The sequence below is a fragment of the Platichthys flesus genome, chromosome 5, assembly GCF_949316205.1.
Source record: "Platichthys flesus chromosome 5, fPlaFle2.1, whole genome shotgun sequence".
NCBI lineage: Eukaryota > Metazoa > Chordata > Actinopteri > Pleuronectiformes > Pleuronectidae > Platichthys > Platichthys flesus.
This window is the reverse complement of record NC_084949.1, coordinates 2170449-2195834: the sequence shown is the minus strand read 5'-3', so window position 1 is coordinate 2195834 and position 25386 is coordinate 2170449. Positions and strand designations below refer to the sequence as shown.

The 25386-nt window shown below is 39.5% G+C and overlaps 1 protein-coding gene across 1 annotated transcript; it reads right to left on the bottom strand.

Annotated features, from left to right (window-relative positions):
* Nucleotides 1-2230: 2230 nt before the first annotated feature.
* si:dkey-28b4.8 (sarcoplasmic/endoplasmic reticulum calcium ATPase 2) lies at nt 2231-24894 on the bottom strand. Its single transcript, XM_062388039.1, has 24 exons — nt 24571-24894; nt 23446-23565; nt 23136-23153; nt 22965-23047; nt 22597-22701; nt 21343-21481; nt 17389-17555; nt 15754-15909; nt 15502-15643; nt 15191-15357; nt 13483-13571; nt 13178-13280; nt 12910-13041; nt 11236-11361; nt 10922-11143; nt 10212-10323; nt 9436-9668; nt 9112-9332; nt 8792-8994; nt 8563-8648; nt 7770-7903; nt 7496-7613; nt 6729-6857; nt 2231-6622 (listed from the first exon to the last, which is right to left on the bottom strand). Exons 2-24 carry the CDS (start codon nt 23561-23563, stop codon nt 6440-6442), a joined length of 3186 nt encoding a protein of 1061 aa, XP_062244023.1. The 5' UTR covers nt 23564-23565; nt 24571-24894; the 3' UTR covers nt 2231-6439.
* Nucleotides 24895-25386: the final 492 nt, after the last annotated feature.

Sequence of the window (25386 nt, the reverse complement as noted above, 5' to 3'; positions counted from 1 at the left end):
ACATCTTTCTATAGCTGTGGGGACACTCATTGACATATTGTATTCCCTAGCACCTTACCCTAACCTGAACCTTCACAACTAAATGCCTCACCCCAACCCTGAAGTCTAACCCTCAAACATCCCATTCAATTTGTGAGGATCAGATAAAACGTCCTCACAAAGGCACTGAACCTAAATTGGCCATCATTCCTATAGATCAGGGGTGTCCAAACTGCGGCCCACTATCCATTTTTAATTGGCCTGCATCAATGTTTTTTTTTTTTTAAACTAACAATTTAGTAGCACTTAAATGGCACTTACCTTTAGCACTTTGTTTTGCTATATTTTTGAAGAAATATTACTTTCTTGATTCTTGTTACTCTGGGTTTGTACCCTCAGGGTTGATGCACTTAAGACCAGCGCATGCTTCTGAGTTTTCAGAGACATGCAAGAAGGGGTACGCTCAAGAGCCCCTTGCCTGCCCCTTACGTGCTTACGTGCGTTGCCCAATTTTTGTAATTATTATACGACAAAGCTACGCAAGCCTCACGCAGCCAGCAAGGCTGTGATTGGTCCGCTAACTACATCCTTTCCGGAGTCAGAAGAGGTCCGAAAGTATGACCATTTGTATAATCTGTCATTGACGGAATACAAGGACATGCAGATGGCTTGCAATTCCTGGAAGGACATCTCGGCTAACGTCGGTTTGAAGGTCAACGAAGGTACGAAGCTGTGGAGAAAGATCAGGGACAAATTTGTCCTCCAGAAAAAGTCATAAAGTAAACAGTCGACAACGCCTGCCACACACAAAGAAGGCGTCTCTAAGGTCGTCTTTGACAAAAAACGTTACTCCACCTAGTGTTCTGGCGGTGAATTGCTTTGCAAAACGCGCAACCCTTGGAGAACCATAAATTAAAACGAGTCCATCGACACAACTGCATGAAAAGTTGCAGCCGCGGTTGCAGAACCATGCGCCGGCCTTAATTGTAAGTCGCTTTGGATAAAAGCGTCAGCTAAATGAAATGTAATGTAATATAATGGACTATGGCCCACTGTATTGCACTTCTCAGCCACACGCATTCACACAGGCAAGCACGCACACACACACTCCCACACACACAGACACATAAAAAGAAAGAGACTTACAAGTCTAGGACTCTCATTGACATAATGCATTCCCCAACCACCCATCATATCCAACTCTAACACTATCCCTAACCAAAACACAAGTTAGCTCTTTGAAGTTGTGAAATGTCCTTAGTCTATAAATACACAGACACATACACAGCACAGACCTGATGTTGATTTCGTTGGCTAGTGGTCATAGATCTACATTAACCCTTAACTAGATCATGCACTTGCCCACACTCCTGCGCTTTTATCATTTTTCATCACTTTTAAGTTTTTATCAATTTTTTATAATTGTATTTTATTTATTTTTCCTTTTTACTTCCTTTTCTTTTAAATGTAATTTCTACTTTTTTATGTTACTTACAATCTGTTCACTTGTATAAATTACTTTTTAACATGTTTTTATTTTTATGAACATATAGTAATTTTAATCCTTATTGTATGTAAAGAACTTTGAGCTGCATTTCAAAGGGTCATCACAAGATGGCAGTGTGATCCTTTAAACTTAGGAGTGCTGTAGATGAAACAATATACAGTGTAGTTCAAATGAGTTCAACCTTTACATCTACAGCAGGAACATGCAACACACATATTAATGCAGCAGTAATATTAATCCAAAAAGATCATATAGAACAGTAAAACATTTTACTGCGCGATTAGAACTTTTACTTTCAATAGTACATTTTTCTGATAATATATACTTTTACTAAAGTAATGTGTTGAATGCTGGACTTCTACTTGAAGTGGAGTGTTTTAAAAGTTCAGAATTAATAATTTTACTAAACTAAAGGAATACTTCCTCCACCACCCGTTATAAATGACAGTGACAGAACAATTGGCCGTGCATTGTAAGATACTGCAGCTAAACATGCACATCACTGACACCTGGAATTATTCAGACTAAAGCAACCACTGCTGATGTTAATGAAAGCAAACTATGCTTCTCCTAAACAAAGACTATAACACGGTATGTACAGTACATAAGATACACAGAAAGAAGCCCTCTAAATGCATGTGATTAAATAACCTATAAATAAAACTAGCAGCTTATAACTGATCTTATAATGGAATATATTGTGAAACAACTGTAATGTGCCAAACATTTACAACACACTTTATTTCTGAACAATTGTTATTTATTGTTTTCATCCCATAACAGCATTTCCCAAGACAACACACTGTTCAACATTAACATTGACAACCTTCAACATGAACATGAAAAGAAGTGCTCCCTCGCTTAGCTCCAGGGTTAATGTTGGATAGTTGGTGGCGAGAAGGAAGAGGGGAAGATATGGAAACCAGGTGGAAATAAAGAAAAGAGAAGCATATTTGAAAGCTGTTTCTCTAATAACTGTCTCGATATCAAACTTGCTACCCTGAAATTTTTTAAGAGCTGGACTATCATGGTATAATACACCTGCAGAAAAAAAACGAATAAATAATAAAAGTAGAACATAAATATTAATTGGATCTACATGTCTTTCTGCCTTTGTATCAAAACAAATATTTGTTGCAACAAATGCACTTTACAGTTTATATGCTATTGCAAGAGAACAATTTTGACAAGAAAGAAACATACACGCAAGCAAGCAAACAAGAAAGACGCAGACCTGTGGTTAGCAAAAAGTAAACGGAAAAGGTCTTTTATGATTTCCATATTTAAAATAGTCGTACTTACCGAAGCAAAGTTTAATCATAAGAAATTTAAGCAAAAAAGTGTTTCAAAAACAGATTTTGGTCAAACATGTCGGAATCGGAAATGCTTTTCTATTTTCAAGAAACCGGTTTATGTTTTTTATTAAATGTTATCAACACGACCTATACTGTTAGGAAAAAAGGAATAATCATTATTTTACAGAATGCTGCAATATACTGTATTGAGAAAATGTTGAACTTTTGTAAGAATAAGGTATCAATTTTGAATATAGCTTTTATCCATTATAGGCAAAAAGAACAAAATATTTAATCTGAATTTCTAAACAAAATACTGTAATGTTTAGGAACAAAGTCTTAAATGTGAAAAGAGATGGTAGTAGAAAATAGACACAATTTTAAGAAGAAAACACACCAAGAGAGTTATGCTGTCATTTAGAAGAAAAGCATAATATTTCAATGGAGTCAGAGTTTTACAAGAAAAGTCATAATATTACATGATTAAAGTTGAAACAAAAGGAATAACAGAACAGAAATATGGAATCCATTAATAATGCTCTGCTAGTTTCCTGCTAACTGAGCTCAGTGTGTCAGGCAACTTTATTCTTATAATATCTTGACTTTTTCATTATAACATTTGACTTCTTTACTTAGAATATTGTGACTTTACACTTTATACCAATCACAGATATTTTTTCTAAAAGTAGCCCCATCGTCAGGGCCACATTTGATACCCAATAATTATCTTAACTGCATGAAAAAAAAATCCCTTTAATGGCAAACAGAGTGAGATGTCACAATGACATCACTGGAGAAAATGGCAGACAGGTCAATTATTCACACAAAAATACCACACTCACTCTGCATCAGGCCCCCTGTATCACTGGGAATCTATGTGTTACAGGTCTCAGTGCATCCTGTCCAGTCCACTAACAAAGAGGCAGTGTCTGTGGTTAAGAGGCAAGGGGAGAAAAGTAGTAAAGAAATCAGAAAAAGTTGCAGTGTACTGAGTGGGGACTGGAGTAGTTAGAGTATATGCCATTTAGCTTACACATTATATGTAGCAGTCAGTTCCCATCCTTTAGACTGACTGTACCTAAAAGTACACAACAACATATACTGTTTCTAATCATGAATATAAATAACATCATCAACACTTATTAACTACTCAAATCAAACAGGCTCATGTCAATGATCCTGGTGTGAAGGCTTGAAATCAGGCTTCATTCTGTGAAGCCTCAGGGTGTCTGGTCAAGTCAAGATACATTGAAGACTCAAGATATTTTCAGTATCAGAGACAATCAACTTATAAAGTGAAGGATATTGAACTACAGAGTAAAGCTCCAGGACTAGGCTGTAAGATTTTAGATGTGATGGTGAAGTGTACTGCTGACCTTGATACAGACTTAGAAGTGTGAATCCCTTTTAGATTGGATGTATCATCTCTAGAATCAGTCACAGATTGAGTAGCTGATCTTCCACTCCACTGTAACATGTTTAAAGTGTGTAGCGTAACGTGCACTGACATGCATTCTGCTAACAGTCTTCCTTCAGAGGGTAAAAGCATGTTTTAGTCTCATTTACTGTATAGAGGTGACTGAATATTTTGCATTGCAGTAGTATTAGAATGGCCAGCTAGGGGCTCTACTGTACATCTGTCTTCATCACCTGTTGCTGACCACATTTTATTACTGGGGAATTACAGTGTGTCTGTAAAGCTGGTGTGTGTATACGTGTGAGACTGTGGAGGACTCAGTGCTTCTGTCTTCCTTCTATCTAATCCAATCCAGTCAATTTTCAACCATGTGTTTTCAAGTGAAAAGTGCTATGTGTAGCATTAAAACCATCAGTAAGCCATGAACATGTTGTTTGGTTCAGAAGAAATAAACAATTCCAAATTATTCTTGTGACTTTCTAATCCTTGCTTTTGCCTTTCATTTTTAATAACTGGTTACATTAACCTCAAAAGAGGTCTATTGTATCAGCTCTTAAAGTAAAATTTAGCCTTGTTATAACATACATTTTCTCTAAGTGAAGCCTTACACATCACACAATTAAAACTTAGAACGAAATATGTACACCTATGAACTGACAAACATCTGCTAAGGTAACTGAGCTCACTAAGTAACCTGACAAATTTGCTTGCTGATAGAAGACCTATTTAGACAAGATAAAGGGATTAGGTCGGCAAATCTGACTCAACACTCAACAAAACCCTGTTAAATTAATATATAAACTGAGAAGACTTGAAAAACATATTTCACAGATCTCAACATTATGCTATTATCTCTAAAATATAGCCGGTGAAACTGCAATGACTTTCTAACGCTTCTCAACAACACATTACCTAAGCCTTTGCTAGTTAAGACAAATCTCCCATTAAACAGATTGCTACCATATAAAAACAGTGCTAGTTACAAGCACTGTTGTCGTAACGTAGCAAGTAGTTACCAATGACGTACATAAAGATGGACGACATGACAGCACGCTCATGTGAAGACAAAACATCCCCATTGCAACCTTTGTGGCTGGCCACAGTAGAAGTCCTACAAACACAAGTCAAATAAATTTCAAGCGGTGCCCATATCCAAGATATTTTGGCTTAATTTCTATACAGTGGGGAAAGTGTTGCAAGATGCACAATAATTATTGTATTTGTATCATAATTTTTCCCTCTGTTTAATCAATCAATAATGCATGATGTACGATAATAATAGCTTTGAAAGCATCGGTATTGAGCGTCCCTTCCCTACTGCGGTCCTGTACGATATTTGTCCTCAAAATAAGAAAATAATAAGCTTCTGGTACAGTACTTCAACATTTTCCATCTGGCAACGCTGAGTGGGGAGGAAGTGGAGACGTTTCTTCTATCTTTATATATAGCCATTGGTTGTTACTAAGAAATCAGAAAGGAATTGAAACACAATTAGCTGTCATCCACCTACCACATCCAGGTCTCTAAACACAAGTTAAATTAAACTGTGTGTTTCAAATCAAACTACTTGGAAGACAATATACAAAGGTTGAATCACTGATTATCTACATCAAATTTTAGACTGTGTATTCCTGCGTCCATTTATCCGGGAAGTCTATGCTGACTTTAAGGCAGAAAGACAGATGTCAGGTTTTGTTTCAAACAAACAAGATAACACTAGCATGTTAACTTGCTAATTTCTTTCACACAATCTTCAGAATCTTATGGTGTAACAATTAGCAGATAAGCATGCTATGCTCACATAAAAGTACAACTGAGGTACTATGTTCTTTAGTTTTAGAGGTATTCGGTCACAGAGACAATCTACTCCGAACCCAAGGCTGATTTGGACCAACTGACCGACATGTGTATGCTTAATCAGGGAAGTGGGGAGCCGATGTAAGCACAGTCAGAGTAAATGTGATCACAGGATTGAGAGAGACAATTAGCTACACATAGCACATTTTCATAGCAGGTTATGGTCTGAAACTGCCTTGCACTTTCTTTTACTGATTGTCTTCTGGCTAAAAACACTTTCCTTCATTAATCTCAAATAGGTTTCGTGTTTTTTTCTCTTCCACCTTGCTTCACATCACAACAATTTTGCCCAATACGCCTGATTTAGCTTTTCTCTTTCTTTCTTTAGCATCCTGACTTTCACTGCCTCCCCCACCACAGTCCACCTGTCATCTCTTTCTCACATTACTCCCAGAAGATGTTAGTGATGTCAGAGTCCAGGCTGAAGATCCAGATCACTAGTGGAGTCGAGATCAGGACGAAGGACCAGGACACACCCCTCAATGACTGGCGTAGCCTTGTGCTCATGACACTGAACAATCCCGCATTAGCCCTTGTTGCCTGCAGCTCCTCTTCCTCTTCCAATGTCTTTTTGAGTAATATATTTGAACAAAGGAGAGAGTTAGACACAAAGCACTTAGAGTCATATAAATAACCCTACTGCACATCGACATTTACAAGCATGTCCTCTGACCTGGTTTCCCGGCTCAATATAGTTGCGTGCCAGGAACTTGAGGGCCTCGTCCATGAAAATGACAGGAAGTGACATCTTTAACACCACCACCCACTGAGGCCATGATAGGGGGCGTATCTGGAATACCACCTGCAAACACACATACAGAAGGGTGAATAAATAAGCCCTGCATGTTAGATGTTTTATGATGCTTGATATATGACACCGTGATATGAGTGTATGTAAAAATTCTTATCACCAGAGACTAGAAAGTGACATTTAAGATTCAGTTTAGATGGCTTTACAATGTGTTTAATTTCTAGACAGTATGTAGATGGGATTTTTTTTAGGATCATATTTACATCTGGTATTCATGTCCACATTGAGCCCTGATTGTGAGACTTTGTAAATGTATTTTCTTGCTTTTCCTCTCGTCTTCACTACATCCAGGTGTCTTGAGTAATGTGAAGTCTGAGCACAGGCCTGCATTCTGAGCTTGCTTGCTAATTGCCCAGTTACAGCTACCTTACGTTTTGGTACAGTGTCTATATAGTTGCATGTTGATTAAAAACACATTTGCATTCACACTTTTGTTCAGTGTGGTCAAAATTTCTGAACCCCTCTGGAGGTGTTCTGGTCCATCAGATCACAATCTGTTCATCAATGTGTCCTGTTTGCATTTACCACTGTACTGTCATGTGGCCACACTCTATCTGAGTACCTAAACACATTTGAATGCAGCTGTGAACGTGGTATTAGAAACATACAGTCCATGCATGCATAGTTACCGGCAGTGGGTCAACATAAAGAATGAGAAAGTGTAAGGCCATCGACAGACAGATGGCCCCCACCAGCCATGGGTTTGACCAGGGAGGCATTTTCAGCAGGGACTGGTTCTCTGAAAGACTGGAAAGCAGAAGAAAACCAGAAAAATGTTACTTTCACCGTTTTAAATATTTTGTTCAGTCACTTTAGAGTTTAGAAAAACATGTTTCATAGGAAATACAGGACAGCAGTGTAGGACATCAAATTCAGAGTGCGGGTGTGTTTGTTTGTTATGACCTGTTCAAGGCGTTGCACATCTCTATGGTAACCAAGACAGACAGAGCCATAGTCATGGGATACGGAGACTCAAAGACTGAGCACTGCACACCAGCAAACTCAACATGGCCTTCAGTGCACTGCAGGTAGTGGGACTGTGGAGGAAACAAAAGAGTGACTAATATTCAGAGCACATACTCTAATGCTGACTTTGTTCACTTATAATTCTGCAGGTGCACAAATCTTAACTAGGGTCCAACTGATATACCAACAACACGGCCAATATTTTTCAATCCCAGAGCAATCTACTAGAGCAATAGTTTATCCCACTAGCTATCCCACTGGACCTTGGTCACAATTATTCATTATGTTGCCATGAAATATCACTCAAAACCACCCTCTTTTGACCGATTCATCATCTTAAGATAGACATGGTGGGTATGCTGGCACAACTGACTTATTAAGGCCGCCACCAAACACAAGGTCCATTAATCTCTCTATTTAGCTCTGTGTTTGGTCTTAACGGAAAAAAAACGGCGGGGAACATAGCTGGAGATTGAATGTCTGTAGGGGTAAGGGACTGTAAAAAGTTTGGGAACCACTGCTCTAGCAGAACCAGACTCACCATGGGCTTTTTTTTAAATTATACTTTTTTTTATATTCTTTAGCATGTAATAACATGTTTATGATCACAAGACTGTTTAGTTGCTCACTCTGTTTGTAACAGGGCCACAATGTATCTATTCAACGACATTATATAAGGAAGGATCAAAAAGAAGTATCTGTATGTGCAGTGATCGGGAGATGTGCTTACCAGCTGATAGTAGGAAAGTTTAGGTCCATCGTGGGCTGCCATAAACCACCAGGCAGCAGCTCCAACCGTGGCTGCTCCCACATAACCTACAGACAAGGATGATGTCACAATGTGGTTTGTAACCTTGCTGCTAAAATAATCTGTAGTATGGGTCTAACTGGTGTTGGTACTTTTACTCATCAACAATAATAACTCGATGATCAAATTTTGTCACAGGCTCAAAACTCACATCCAATGATGAGGTAGCGACAAAACAACCAGCTGGAGATGAGAGGCTCTTTGGGGGAGCGAGGAGGGCGGGACATGATGTCCAGGTCAGGAGGGTTGAAGCCCAAAGCTGTTGCTGGGAAACCGTCAGTGACCAGGTTGACCCATAACAGCTGGACTGGGATCAATGCTTCAGGCATGCCAAGAGCGGCTGTCAGGAAAATACTGAGAGGCAAGGTATAGAAAGAACAGTAAAAAGTTCAATTTATCCTTAAAACAAAGAATGTCGGTCTTAGAGAATCATTCATTTTCTGTGTTATCTCTTTTTTTTGTCGTACTAACCAGACCACCTCTCCTATGTTGGATGATATCAGGTATCTGATGAACTGTTTCATGTTGTTGTAAATGGCTCTGCCTTCCTCCACAGCCGCCACAATAGTGGAGAAGTTGTCATCAGCCAGGATCATCTCAGAGGCGGATTTGGCTACGGCTGTGCCACTGCCCATAGCGATGCCGATCTCAGCTTTCTTCAGCGCTGGAGCATCATTCACCCCATCACCTGTCTGAAACCCCCAACGAGAGAGGAGAAAGATAGAGGTTAATTTAAGGATATCGCAGGAGAGGTTAGCAAAAAGCAAAGCTTGACGTATGAGGCCACAAGCTCACCATGGCAGTAATCTCATCCAGGCCCTGGAGATACTCCACTATACGACTCTTGTGTGCTGGCTCTACCCTGGCGAAGCACCGTACTCTCTGGCAGGCCTGACGCTGCAGGTGGGGGGGCAGTTCGTCAAACTCCCGTCCTGTCAGGCCTCCCCCAACACCCTCCTGCTCCTCTTCCTGCTCCGTGATGATCCCCACCCTCCGACAGATAGACAGGGCTGTCCCTTTGTTGTCACCTGGAGAGAGAGCATGTGACAAGTTGCTGAATTAATACTAAGATTGGTTTATCAATATGTCATCACAGCAGAAGGACGTACACCATTGTGTGATGAAGTTTCCAAGCCAACCACAAAGTTCAGATTAGTTCATTGATTAAGGTCCCCATATAATAGCTTCTGTCCGAAACCAGCCAATCAAATCAATCAAATCACATTAACATATGCAACTATCGAAGCGAATGAGCCATCACATTACATTACTGTTAATACAGGTTCTATCTGACATCAATCAAAATGTGCTTTGTGAGTGACCTTGACCTTTTGACCTTTGACACCACATAAAAAGTTCTTGCAATTAAATTGCGAAAACATTAGTTAGAAGAAGTCTCAGTAACCCTTTCCCCCCAAATCCATCATCTCTACACATACATACAAGACAGCTGTGGTCATTCTCTTATCTGATATTCTTCTATTGAAACTATATGTGTTTGCACACAGGTGGTAAAGTAGTGCTTCTGCACACACACTGTATGGTAATAAGTGAAGACATGTGAGCCCTACCTGTGATCATGATGACTCGTATGCCAGCCTGCCGACACATTCGGACTGCGCTAAGCACCTCTTTCCTGGGGGGGTCCAACATGCCCACACAGCCTACAAAGGTCAGGTCCGCCTACGGAGAGATGAGAGGGAGAGAGAAGCAAAGAATTAGGTTAGCTTCTCAGGACTGATGGTAGATCCAGTTTGGCGGATTCTTTATCATGCTGGCTGATCGTGATAATAATGGCGGATCCTTTATCTCGTTGGCAGCTGGACCACAAACGAGGCCGCAGCTGATGATGGATCCTAACTGGCGGCAGTTGACAATGGCTGTGGACTAGTGGCATCTGATCTTGATGGTGGATCATGATCTTGCTGGCTGCTGACCATAGACTATGATTGCAGCAGGACTGCTTGATACATAGTATTTCTCCTCAGATACTTAACCATTACTGACAATAATCCTGTTAAAATGTTTTTTAGTAGTGTTTTTCCTTACTCTTGTTGAGGGTTAAGGGCAGAGGAGTTCACACCCTGTTAAAGCCCTATTAGAAAAATGGTGATTTGTGAATAGGGTTATACAAATACAATTTGATTGATTGATTGATTGATGAGAAGTGAGGTTCCAATTCAGATTCAACATCTGACTAAAGTATATTTTCATCAGAGCTAGAGACACATTATCTGGACCATGTTTTAAAATATCTCATCATCATCATCATCATCATCACCTCATATTCAGCAAAGGTAGCTGAGTTCTCCAGGTTGAGACAATGGATTTCTGGGGGCGTGTCCCGGGTTGCCATAGCAAGGCAACGTAGTGTGTCTCGGCCTGACCCCCACTCCCGCACAGTGGACAGGATCTGTTCTCGAACTGCCGGGCTTAAAGGCACACGAGCAGAGCCGCTGACCCGGATATGAGTACAACGCTCCAGCACACTCTCTGGAGCTCCCTGGGGAGAGACCAAGAAAATAATAAGCAGTGATGGAGACATGTAACATCCACTGGAAAACCACAGCGATCGTGGCGAGTGGTGTGACTAACCTTCACAAACATCTTGTTTCCAGAGGTGGACCTGGTGAGTTTATTGGCTGAACAGAAGACAGACATGGACTTTCTGTCTCTAGAGAATTCCAGTGTTAACTCCTTCCTCATCAGCTGCTTAATCACCTGAACACAACCAATAAAGACAAGGTTACAATATGTAGAGTTCATCTTTGTATTTGCAGGACACTAAATTGAAAAAGGATAGTGCCAAATCATAACAGTCATGTTAAGTTATCTACAGAAACCCAGCATTCAATCATGAGCAAGCTAGGGCTGCTGCAATTAGTCAACGTCATCGATGACGTCAACGTTGAAAATGCGTCAACATCAATATTTTAAACCGACGCATCAGACCCACACAAATTATGAATTTACCTTTTCGATTTCTATAACATTTCATCTCAATTCATTATAACAAATGTTCTCACTAGGTAACATTTACACTGGACGCGCAGCGCTATTCTCAAGCGTGTGCAGGCGCCTGGCTGTTCACACGGGACGCGCATTCGTCAGCGCCAGTCAACCAACGATTCTGCTTTCTCCGTTTGTTGTTGTATGTAATTATTATGTGATTAGGAAAATTGGGGAAATTAAAATTCCAGGACAACAAAAGGGGAATAAAAAGTATGGGATGCATATTTGATGATTTATATCATATAAAAATATATGTCATTAATATCGTTTAAAATAATTTTCCAGTGTGTTTTCTGGCGGGATACGCTCGCAGCGAGCGAAAAAAATAGACGTGGTATCGTTCAATGTGATTCACAACAGTTGATTAACATGTAGGTTTAGCTAATAGGAAGCCCCTATGTTGGTTTGCTGTGGACCAATAGGAGGAGGCAATGAATGTGGGGGGCGGGATCAGACACGGAAGTGAGGACCCGAATAAAGACATTAGTCCACAGTCTGTCTCACGGACATTATTAAGCGAACTCGCCGAAACGCCCATGTGAACCGCACAAAGGTTTAACGGGGGGGTGGGTAAGAGGCGCCTGGCTTTCCCTGGCGCTACGCAGTGCGGCACAGCACTTTGTTTATGAAATGAAATGGTCAATTCGATTTTTTGGGTAGAAAATTAATCATTTAGATTAATCAACGCATCGGTAAAATAGTCGACAGATGAATCGTTAGAAAAATAGTCGTTAGTGGCAGCCCTAGAGCAAGCACCTGGCGACAGTGGCAAAGACATGTTTTCTGTAGTTACTTTGAAACATAGCTAACAGTGAACCAGGTCTACAGAGTATGAACTACCTTTCAGGGGTCAACACTGTGCCAATAGTCTCACAGGTGAGTAGATATAAGAACGACAAGAAGGTACGAAGTGATGAACAAGTCCTGCACAAAAGATCCCTGCACTATATTTAACTTAACAGAGGAATCTCTCTCTCTGTCTCTCTCTCTTTCTTTCTTACAGACACACACACACCCCTCTATCCATTGGCATAATGCATTCCCTAGCCCCTTACTCTAAGCTTAGCCATCACAAATAAATGCCTAACCCGAACCTAATCCTAACCCTAACCCTATCCTTAAAAACCAGGGTTTAGCCCTCAAACAGCCTGTTAAATTAGTGGAGACCAGCCAAAATGTCTTCACAATGATAGTTTCAAACCAAAATTGACCCTCATAACTATAGATTGTCATGCACACACCCACACAAACACTTACAGAGCAGCACGCTGTAGCTCTCTCAACAGGACTAAGTCTTCTCAAGTCAGTGTCAAAGACGTTCATTTTCTCCACCAGGCAGCAGAGGGCAGTCTCCGTTGCCTCCCCAACCTTCTCAAACGCTCCCTTTGCCTAAAAAAGAAAAACACACACACACACCAGTTTCAGACTGCATTCGTGGCAACGCATAATTAAATCAGTTTCCAGGTGTAAATGTTTCAGAACCATATTTGGTTATCTACAATGGTGTAAGTGGTTGGATTCGTACTTCATTGTAGTCCAGTGATGAGTCATTACACAGTGCACAGATGGAGGCCAACTCCACCAGGCCTTCGTACTGACTGCACTTGACCAAAGAGCCATTTTTGAAACTGGGGACAAAAAAAAAGAAGGAAAATTTACAGATCTATACAGAAAAGGGAATAGTCATGGAAAAGACCAATGTAATGCAGGTTATTTGAAAGACAAAGCAGAGGTTAATAGGAAGGTTATGAATGCTTGCGTTAGTAATCCATATGTTTCCATGATCAACTAACTGTCAGGGGTTTAGGGTTAAAGTTTGAGGACACTCACACTTCCCCTTCAGGGGCGTAAGTAGATCCAGTCACTGTGAACTCGTTCAGGCTGCAGTGCTCCCCTGACACACTGTCCACTACAAATATCTAAAACACACGCAGACGCACAATAATGTTAGAAAATCACATTAGGTTAGTTTTATATTAAAACAAGGTCATTCCATCCAAAATTACACTTGAGGGTTACTTCCTTGAGATTTAGTGTGAGATAAATGTTAAAGCTATGCTACACACCTTATTGCTATGGAAATGTTCATTAATGTGCATTTACCAAAACTTAATGGAGGGAGTACTGAGTTTGCTTCTCGAGCTGCTTTCAGACATGCACTGAACTCCAGAGATCTACCAGATATTTTCCCAAGGTCCTGTATATGTAGGCTCCTGGCTCCTCATAATTAGTCTGCAAAAAGTCAGGAGGAGCTGATGTGAGAACTTCCTCTGGATGTCATGTCTGAAAGCGAATAAACTCTATAAGTCTATATAAAGAGGGATGATATGACAGCCAAATTATCTTTATTACACCCTAATAGCTGGCTGCAGTATGTGTCATAAAAGCTGCCTAATCCATGTTAGTGGATCAGCATGGACCAAATAAAAAGGACCAAAGTAAAATGTCAAAATTTTAGGTCATTCTAATTGTGAATGGATTGTATTTATATAGAGCTCTCTTTTATCTCATCGACCACTCAAAGCACTTTACAGTTCTATTACACACCAATAGGGTTCAATGTCTTGCCCAAGGACACTTAAGCATAGAGATTTGGGGAGCTGGGGATCAAACCACCAACATTGTAGTAAGTGGACAACCTACTTTACCACCTGAACCACAGCCTTATCACTCTGATGTATCTCCAAGCATTACGTTATGTGAATTTGGTTTAAATTTGTTATTCGATGCTATAGAAATGGTCTGAAATGTCATGATTGACAGCTGAGACTGTCAGTGAGACATCAATACTGCAGCTCTTATCCAAGAACATCACTGAGCAGATTCAAGCTCCAGATGATGTCAAAACTGCACAGTGGCGGCACGTGTATCTGAGATACTTTGCACAACGGGAGGAATTGTGGAGGTATCGTCCCTCTTTATTTACAGTCTATGGATTTTTTAAACAGCAACTTAAAACTGGAACAGATCAGGTAAAAGGAAGAATTCTTTGAATTAGCTGAACACCTCCTTGTTTACCCAATAAATGCAATATAATGTACATTTCCATGGCACCAGTGTGCCCCATAATCGTCAGTACTACAACAGAGTCAAATGTCATGCTCCACTATACATGTATATATATATATATATATATATACACAGATATAAATATATGTGTATATAAAACTGTTATTTATGAACTAATAAAACATTTATATATATATATATATACACATATATATAAATACATGTTTTATTTATCGAAAATATAGATGCAAAATTAACCTTTTGTTAAGCTCATGTTACTAAGACAAGTTGTTAGTTGTTCCTTTGGAGGTGCAAACTACATATACTTACTGTATACATTGCTCACTGACAATGCATCCAAAATCAGTCAGCAATGAAACAATGCTGACTGCTTTTGGATGTAACTGATGTGATCAACAACACTGTCATACGAGCCATATAAGAATTAAATGAGGCTGTCTAGCCCACATTATTATTTTAAAACAAAGTGGATGTCAGGTCCATATTCATCAGCCTGATGTTTTCTCACCCTGCAGACTGACATCTGGTTGGTGGTCAGTGTTCCTGTTTTGTCAGAGCAGATAACGGAGGTACAACCCAGCGTTTCCACTGAGGGCAGGCTGCGGACGATGGCGTTTTTCCTGGCCATCCTCCTGGTGCCCAGTGCCAGGCAGGTAGTAATGACTGCAGGGAGGCCTGGAGGAAACACAACAGGTAGAGGATGGTCATGAGAGTCTCCTCCAAAGTAGTGTTTTTGTGACTTGATCAAAGGCAAATCTGAAGTTATTCTGAGAGGAAGAAGTGTTTCATTCTTTGCATGGATAGATAAAGATGATTGACCTTCTGGTATGGCAGCAACAGCCAGTGCAACAGCAATCTTGAAGTAGTAAACGGCACCTCTCAGCCAGCTGCCTCCATGCACTGGGTCATTGAAATGTCCTACATTGATGGCCCACACTGCCACACAGATCAAAGTGATAACCTGCAGGGTCACACCATGACAATTGTTAAGAGCTAAAATACTAAGACATATTTTATTTTATTGCATTCCAAAGTTTATATCACAAACAATACACACACACAAGCACTTACCTTAGACAGCTGCTCTCCAAACTGGTCGAGTTTCTGCTGCAATGGGGTCCTCTCAGGATCAGTTGAAGCCATCTCATCTCGAATCTTCCCAATCTCTGTCTGCACCCCTGTCGCCACGACAACACCAACCGCTCGCCCTGCTGCAATGTTAGTACCCTGGGCAAAGGTCATGACAGGAATAACTTCAATAACATTTGACCCAGTGGCTTGATCAGTGTCATTTTCTATGATCTGTATGTTTTGCATGCTCTTGTTTACATAAAGCTGATATTTAGAGACATCTCAGTGTGCTGATTTCCTCCTCAGCTTTAACAAAGGTTCTTACTATTTCCTTCCAAAGCGCTGTGTGACATCACACTCAGTCCAGCAGCAAAGAAAACCTGTCGGAGTGATGGTGCTAAATAACGCATCAGTGGCTGTGGTTCTCTGACTACAGATCAACTGGTGAGTCAGCTACCTTTGAGGTGTAACATGATATTTTATAAATAAATTATGGTCATGTTCCCTCTAAAAACATGAATCCAACACAAATACTGGAAGCCATTAACTGTATATATTTGTTGTCTAATATTATTGATGCTTATAGCTCCCATTATTATTTCAAAGTTTGTTTCTCTCTCAACAAATGTTATATGTTACCTATTATCACTACTCTTATACTATATTATATTTTTTACATCAGTGCATAAACTAGAAACTGTACCAGTCCAGGTGTAGCTTGTATACATGTCTGCCCAGACTTTCATAACGTATGTGGAGAAGACTTTAAAGGAATTTAATGAAAGGAATTAAGTGTAGTCAACTGCAAGTGATTGTTCTTCAAACAAAAATAGGTCATACTACTTGTATATGTTCACACGCTTGGTCAATAAAAGCTGATTCTGATAGAGAACCAAATTGTAGTCAGGACAGTTGATATTGCTTCATACATGGATATTGCTACAAATAAGCTAAGATGTTAAAAACGTGGATGCTTTAGCGTAGCAGCACAGAAGATCAAAATAATAACCCCAGTTTCAAGGTGGTCACTCACATTAATGTCATCAATCAGGACCTGTACAATTATGTTATGGCAAAATAACATGGCTGAATATTGTCACAGTGATGACGTTTGAACTTTTGTATATCAAAAATCATATTTGATCCTTATTAAATATGAATGAAACAATTAGCATACAATATGACAGACAGATGGCCATTTGAGGAATTAGTAAGAGGAGAATTCAAGGCATTTCGGTGATTGCGTCCACAAGGAGAATGAGAAACAGCCTTAAAAACTAAATTTCTCACAGCAAATGGCTGTTGGCTGTTGAGTCATGTAATATAAAATTGGCTAGCATTATACTTTACCAATGTTTTTGAATGTGTGACACTATTTCTTAGTTGATTCCAGTTTTCAATTATTTTTTTTTGCACATTGTTTTTTATCCAGTCCATTTATTTAGGATTTAGGAGTTTCAGCAGAGGATCAACACAGCAGGGAGGCAGGATCGGGTAAAGAGTAACGACGGTGTGAGCTCAAATAAATGCACCTGAATGTATCTCCTGAAAAGCAAAAAATGTTGTTGGTACACAACCTTATTTCAAACCTTATCCTCCAAGTGTCATTTAATAGATGTGGAGGTTGAGACTCACAGAGAAGAGCATGTTCTTCTTGTCCTGGTTGACAGCTCGGGGGTCTGGAACAGGGTCTGTGTGTTTGAGGACTGACACTGACTCCCCCGTCAGAATGGACTGGTCCACCCTCAGAGTGGTGGAACGGATGGACGTCAGCCTGATGTCAGCTGGAACCTTATCACCAACTGAGGAAGTAGAGACAAAACAAAAAAAAGATTACCTTTATTTTGTATGACTATATTTAGTTTAGATAGGGACCTATAATGTTTGAAATTCAATTCTGTACATTTACAAGAGTAATAAAGAGTAACAAACAAGTCCAGATTTTCCAAGTACTCCTCGGAAAATCTGGACTGTAGCACAACAAACTCTAAAGATACACATATTAATTTACTTTTACAACTCCCATCCAGCATGGCACCATTAAAAAAACAAAAAGGTAGTAAACCCTGAGACACATCTGCTGTCATTAAACTACTCATTCACGGTCTCCTTAAGATCCGACTCACTTTAAAGGATTAAGTAGCTCTCTTTAATCAGGAGAGCAGATTGAAATACACTGACTAGGACACAGAGGAAGCTTCTTACAGGACAACTTCCATATATTACTGTGAATATTTGCTGAGTGTTTTTACTACCATTGTTCTATGTATGTACAATAATGTATTATTGTTTATTAACTCTGGTCGCCCTTTAACATGTTGTTGTCATGTCCAAATAAGCACCCAAAAAAGTCATGATGGCAACCCTACTAGGTCAAACCTGTAATATCTGTGTAACTCTTCCAACATAGTTACCTCAGCTGTGTGATCAGTACCCTGTAGTTACTGATCACACAGCAATGGGTCGAACAAGAAAGAGACCAACACTCAAATACTGCAAGCTTGTAAACATGAATAAACACTTCAGGTGTTAAACATTTAAATAAATTGTATTGTGTTACAAGGCAGAAAATGCATATAACAACTTAGTCAGACCTCACTAATACACACACTTTCCCTGACATTGCAGCAAACGCTGACTACATCTTTCACTTTGAGTCTTGTTTTGCCAGTCATATTGGTGCATAGTACACTCACTGATAAAAATATGGGGGATTAAATCACTTCACACAGCGTCACTTTATCAGAGGGCTCTATCCTTTGATCTTTTCAATGCATATTGTGCAAATTTAAGTGTGTGAATGTGGAAAATGTGTTGGTTGCACTAGTGAATAACTCTGTTCTGACACCAAGCTCCAAAGGTAACAAATCAGATACGCTCCTCAATGTTACCTTTCTGCTGTCAGGGAGCCCAATTTTTGAACATACGCCAACCGCTATGCTATTGCCAGAGAGATGTCATATCAGCTGTTTAACAATAAAATCCACTTTATATTTTGGTGCCAGGACTTTCTGCAACGGGTGAGAATCTGATATGGCTACATTATATTTCAGTGTGTGAGATACATGTGAGATATTAAATACTAAAAGAATCCCATCAGAATCAAGGCGAACAAAACATTATCAGGGTTTACCACATTAAAATCCATGCTAAAAGAACATTTTACAGACCCAATTATTTATGTTAAGGTTTAGGATAACTCTCATTTTTCATGTTTCAGGAGTTTCCCCAGAGATTCCAAGAGGATACAAGTCCAGGATGAGACAAATTATGTTTGTTTTATGAAAAATAAGATAGATAGATAGCTGCACATGAAAGGTTAGCATTCTTTCTGTTGGACAAGCCCAGGCGTTCATAAACTGTTTACAAGTGTTTATATATATGTCAGTGAGAATCGTCTGCACATAATGAGACGTGTTAAAGAACCATGAAGGAAACCTTGACGCTGTTGGAGAGTGTAATAAAACATTAGACTGGAGAAGTCATTGAAAACATAGCTTAAGCAATTTATACATAAGGGGAAATTAATGTCCGATAATTGTATTTTAAATTGAGCCATTAACTAAATGTTAAAGCCCTTTGTGTATTAATCATTTATTTTTTCAGAGAAAATAATTTGATTTAATGTTATTAACTGTGACAGAGCAACACACACACACACACACACACACACACACACACACACACACACACACACACACACACACACACACACACACACACACACACACACACACACACACACACACACACACACACACACACACACACACACACACACACACACACACACACACACACACACACACACACACACCTGTTTCCTCTCGGAGTAGCTTGGAGCTTGAAATAGCAGAGGGTATCTGGAGGATTAAAGAATTTGCTTTTGGGGTCAAGAGAAAAGTGTGTGTGTATGTGGGAGGTTGAGTGTGAGTGTTAGTGTGTGTATGCACATTCATAAAACCCATTTACCAGATTTTTTTATCTTAAAGTACAAATTACCTCATAACATTTGCTCAAATACAAAAAAAATTCACATGAATCCTTTCAGCTGTTAAATATTAAGCACCTTCCAACTCTAGACTCATTTATTTGACCACTTAAATACTTGAGAATACTGGAACACTCAGTGGGCACAGGATAATTTAGACTATCCTACCCTTGTCTCGTCCAACAGCTTCCATGAATGTTCCTCCATAGCTTTCTGTGACGGGGGCTTTGCAATCTACTCCAATCACATATTTTCCATGAAGGCCTTGTGAGCCTCTCACTGGGTTTCCATTACGACAAAGTTGGAGGGGAGGGCAGAGACGTAGCTACAGGCACGCACATTATGATGTTTGCCAGGAATGACTAAACAAAAATGCCACCATTTCAGTTCATGTCTGTGTCCATGTTTAAACAACTGTGCAGTGGAAAAGCACTGTGCTTGAAATGCTTGTTTGTGACAGTATAACACAATCGCTATTATACAGTGTATCAGATATATAAACATGGTTCTGTAAACTTGGGACGGCATGAAACCTCTGGAAGCTCTACCCCTTAACACCCGAGCTTCACCACCGGATCAACTCCACTTCCTGCTGCAGTATATAAACACCCACTTTTCCACCAAGATTCATCATCAGCACGTCGTTCACCGTTTGTGGTAGAAACTCTTCTGTTGACCTCCCTGCCTTTATTGTGAATATTGAAATACTACAAATGTTTGGACACCTGCTTGTCTTCATGTTATCTAATGAGACCTGGACTCTGGAAACTGATGCTGCGTTGCCATAAGAGTCAAAACCTTCTCTCAACTAACTAACATGCTTGGATACTGAGAGATGACTTTACAACAGGCTAAAATGGTAGCTCAACAGTGGCAGTCAATTCTGATAACTGTACCAGAAAAAAACATTACAACTAGATTGCTTACAATAGGCATACTACTATTATCGACAATATCCATATCATAACAATTGCCATACCTGCTCCCTTCCTCTCTGTCAGACATTTTCTTACTTTCTCTATATATGTTAAACACTCTCTTTTCTCCTGAATCTTGTAAGTATTGTCACTTTGAGATCTGTTAAATGCATCATCTATTGCACTGGTGTCTGTCCTGGGAGAGAACAGACAAATTAGTAATATTGAGCTTGGCATGCATAAAGCAAGGTGATTTAGGCTTTTTTAAAGCCTAATACACATGTCCCAGATTACCAAGTGACCTGTCCCAGATTATCAAATTCAGGCTGAATGTTATTTTTTGGCACAAACAACACTAAAAGCTGTTTCATGTCTCCTCTGAGTATTATATCTTTATTCTGGTGTAGTTAGAAAACATCTTAAGGATTCCAGGAATGTATGACAGGTTGATCCTCTGTGTTAAAACAGAAATCAGAAATAAGTCGCAGAAGTCAAAACTTTAAAAAAATGCATGCACAAGTACATATCACCAGTTAGGTATTTGATACTTAAGAGTTGTTGAATTGAGAATCCATTCGAAAGGATTTTAAGGTGAAATAATAAAAACTGCACATTCTATCGTGTCTCAGGCTCAATATACAGTATGTATCATGAGGATGATACGTATGTTTGTCTGCATACCTGCAACTTCCACAATGTCTCCAGGAACAATTTCTCGTGCTCTGATATTCTGGACGCTCTTCTTGTCCTGTCGATACACCTTGCCCATCTCTGGCTCGTACTCCTTAAGAGCCTCGATGGCATTTTCCGCATTTCGCTCCTGGGGGACCCAACAACATAGGAGGACACAGTAAGTAACAAAATGAATGGTGCATAATGCTATACAAATATACCTCAGAGCCACAGGTTCCACTGAAGTTCACAAACATACAATGGTAAATATTCTGAATATATATATATATATATATATATATATAGAGCTTTTCTAGTCTTGATGACCACTCAAAGTCTATTACAGTACAGTTTGATTGCCAATTAACGGACAGCACAATAGAAACATTGTTATGTGCCCAAATAATTTAAAAAATTGTAAAATGACAAAACTGAGAACTCACTGTAATAATTCAATTTTTACTTAGAGTTCATTATTTACGTTTAATAAAACTGAAAATAACTGTAAGGTCTGATGGAGCTGAGGACTCATTGAGAGCAGCTGCCTTACTTCAGACGACTTTTGTATTTACTTGGATCAGTCAGTAAAAGCTCTCTAGTCTTGTGTTTAGAAAAGCTCAGAACAATATTTACTGTTAGATCAGAACGATCCTGTCACTGTGTCTAGAGATTTCATTTATTAATGAAGTCACACTGCTGTTCCATCCCTGTGTAGGATTAGACAAAGGCCTTCTCTTAATTCAGAGAGTGTCAAATGAGGTGACCTGCTACAGGTTCATAATAGACTGAAAATATGTTTACCTTTATTATAATTATCTTTCACATACAGTGATATATTTGTGGCCCCTAAAATCGTAAATTTTCATTTTGGAATTCCCAAGGAAAACCATTATTTTTTATAGTCTGGGAATGTGTCTTTAATATAATATTTTTATTTACAAACTAAAGAAGTACTTTCAGTTCCCAGAAAAAATTCTGAGAAGCGTTTTTAGCAACATCAATATCATTTATCTGATTCAACTGCATCGTCAACCTTTGAATAAAATTGAATGAAATCTAAACAAACACAAATGATTTTGGACTCTGTTAATCCAAATGATAGATTAGCGCTGACATCCAGCCCAACTGATGAAGATATGAGAAGTTGTATCTGGTGTGTGGGGCACCCCCTTTGAGGCATGCAGAGTTTAACATACGTTATGTTACATCACAGTCACAGATCCATAAAACACACAAAAATACACACAAACACCAATAGTTTACCTGCCAGACTCCTACAATAGCATTGGCGATGAGGATGAGGAGGATGACAAAAGGTTCGACAAAGGCTGTGATCGTTCCCTCCCCTTCTTCGAACCAAGCCAGAGTCTATCAAACACATAAGAAAAAAAACAGAGACATGTGGTGATTTGTGTGCATTGTGATGGTGTGTTACTTGCACTAATTTAACATGAATAGTGTACGTATCTCATGGTTAAATTATTATGTTACCCTCTAAGCCATTAGAAGCAAATTTGTGATTCGAAGTTACATGAAAAAAACCTTTCTTGACTTGGAAGGATTGAGATTTTCTTATGTAAGGATTGCGCATGTGTTTGTTTGTGGTTGTGCATACAGCCGTGTTATCTTACAAAGGAAATGCACGCAGCCAGCAGCAAGATGCGAACCAAGAGATCCTCAAACTGCTCCAGGACAAGCTCCCAAAGAGATTTCCCTGCACATGGACAACACAAGACATGATGAGCAGAAAGATTTAAAAACAGACTGAGACAAATAAACGGACAGACGGATAGACAGCTCACCTTCTTCAGCTGGTAGTTCTGTTAGGGAAGAAGGGTAACATAGAGATAGAAAGGAGAGATGATGGAGAAAAGATAAAGAATTTCATTACCACTGATACATTGTTCATGTGTTTTATAAATGATGTTGGACAGCAATCATTTCCCTCTCCCAATCACTTGAACAGAATATACATTTGTTATAAGCACTATTAATGACAGACAGTAGTAGTATTAATAACTGCAGTGATTTGATGACCGTCATTTATCAACCACAAGAGGGATGAGATGCAGTTTTAGGGATTGAGACAAGAGGAAGTAAAACCAAACATACCGTTGGGTCCCCATTTCTCCCTGTTCTTCTTCAGCTGCTCACAGCTCAAGCCTGTGGACTCGTTCACATTGCAGTGGCCCAGAACCTCCTCCACTGTCTTAGTATGAGCATTATCCATCACTATGGAGGGAGAAGGGAGAGGTCACAGATAAATATCAACAATAACATTCTTCAAATATAACAACTGCACAGACTTCAAGTTCCACTAACATATAGAGGCAATAAAAAAAAGTCCAAGTGATCATATGATAGAGCAAACTGACTGGGACCAATACAGTTTTCAATAAAAGACAATAAAAGAATATTTTTCAACATTTGAAAGGTAACCAGCTAATTACACAAACACATAACATTATTTAGCTAGGGAATTGATATAGTACTGTCTAGCCAAGCAACAAAACAGGCCCAAGAGACATGAATTACTATCCACAGGGTGTGAGCTGGCTGTGCAAAAAACATCTCTGTGGGTTTCATGATGTGCTTCTCTGCTTGGCCTGTAACTTTAACCCCTCTTGCAAAATGACATGTCTCTCTAACAAGACATCAGGCCTTATACAAACAATAAGATGCTAAATAAAGCAAATAATGTGACTCCCCCTCTGTGGTCGAGCAGCCTGGGATGGGTAAATAAAACTTATTATACATTGACTCCTCCCTATATGAGGTTATATGAGGGAGGCCTGTATTCAAACTCGCCCTGAACTCAATGATGCCGGTTTCTGCATCTGCAAAACGCAAATACTGACCAACACAGCACTTCACACAGGAGCCTTAATAAAGGCCATTTTCTCCAGGTTATTATATTATAAGATGTGAAGCGTTAAATGCTTTCCCTCAGTTGAATAGTGTCGCCTGAAGACGGTGACACAGAGATGACAGTGGCAGAAAGTCGGGGACATGTTGCTCAGGACTGATGAGGTTAGCTAGACATTGCATATGGCTGCTTGTGTCCAGAAACATGATGAGCCATATTTCCAACGACAGGTGAAAATAATAACTGGATACAGCATTGGAGCCGTAAGCTAGCTGTTAGCCAGTGGGCTAAACGGTGTATCTGTAGGGGACTAGCTAGCAGCTAGCGTCATGTTATTGCGTTAATCCTTCGGAGATAAACAGGTTGCTTACCGGTGAGTTATCCCGTGTGTCGTCGATCCACTATATGTAGGCTGATCGGGACAAATCACAGCAACATGCGTCTGGAGGAGAACGACTCACGGCAATCACAAGAAAATAGTCTGAAAATTATTTTTTTTACAGGATTTACACAATGACATGTAAATGAAAATCACCAGGGCGACATTTCCACTGAAACCCTATGATTTCAGAGAGACACAAAAATTGTATGGTAAGAAGAAAATAAAAAATAAGGCTGTCTGAAGGCAAATGTTTCTCTTAAAGACTAGTTTATCCCGACAGTGTGGGGTTTATCCTCCTCCTGCTGTAGGAGTGTCTGAGGGTCAGCGCTACAGGATACTGCACCTAGTGAAATTTAGTTAGACAAAAACAAAGCTGTTACACTTCCGGTCGGAAAATAAAGACCGCTTCTTAAGAAACGCAACAGCCAGGATAGAATATAAATGTGTATATCTTGACTTCACATATGTTTTAGAAAGATTGCTTAAGTAATGACCAAACCAAGAGGTAACTGTCAGCGGCAGCTGTTAAAAAGATTTAGGATTTTATTTTGAAAATTATGTCTTGTGGCGTAATCGTGGTGATTCTGTCTACCTTGACACGCCCGTTCTGTATACAACAAGATTAACGGTATTTGCCGAAGAAATATTCTACGGAGCTGAGAATGATCCAATGAGATGACCAGGACCCTGACTGACACAGCAATTCGACGATTCAGTGTGTGGGATTCCCCAAAGTCCCTCCTACTAGAAGGTTTACTAGAAAACTCCCCGCCTCCCACACAGATCCCTTGTTCAATCAGCGCGA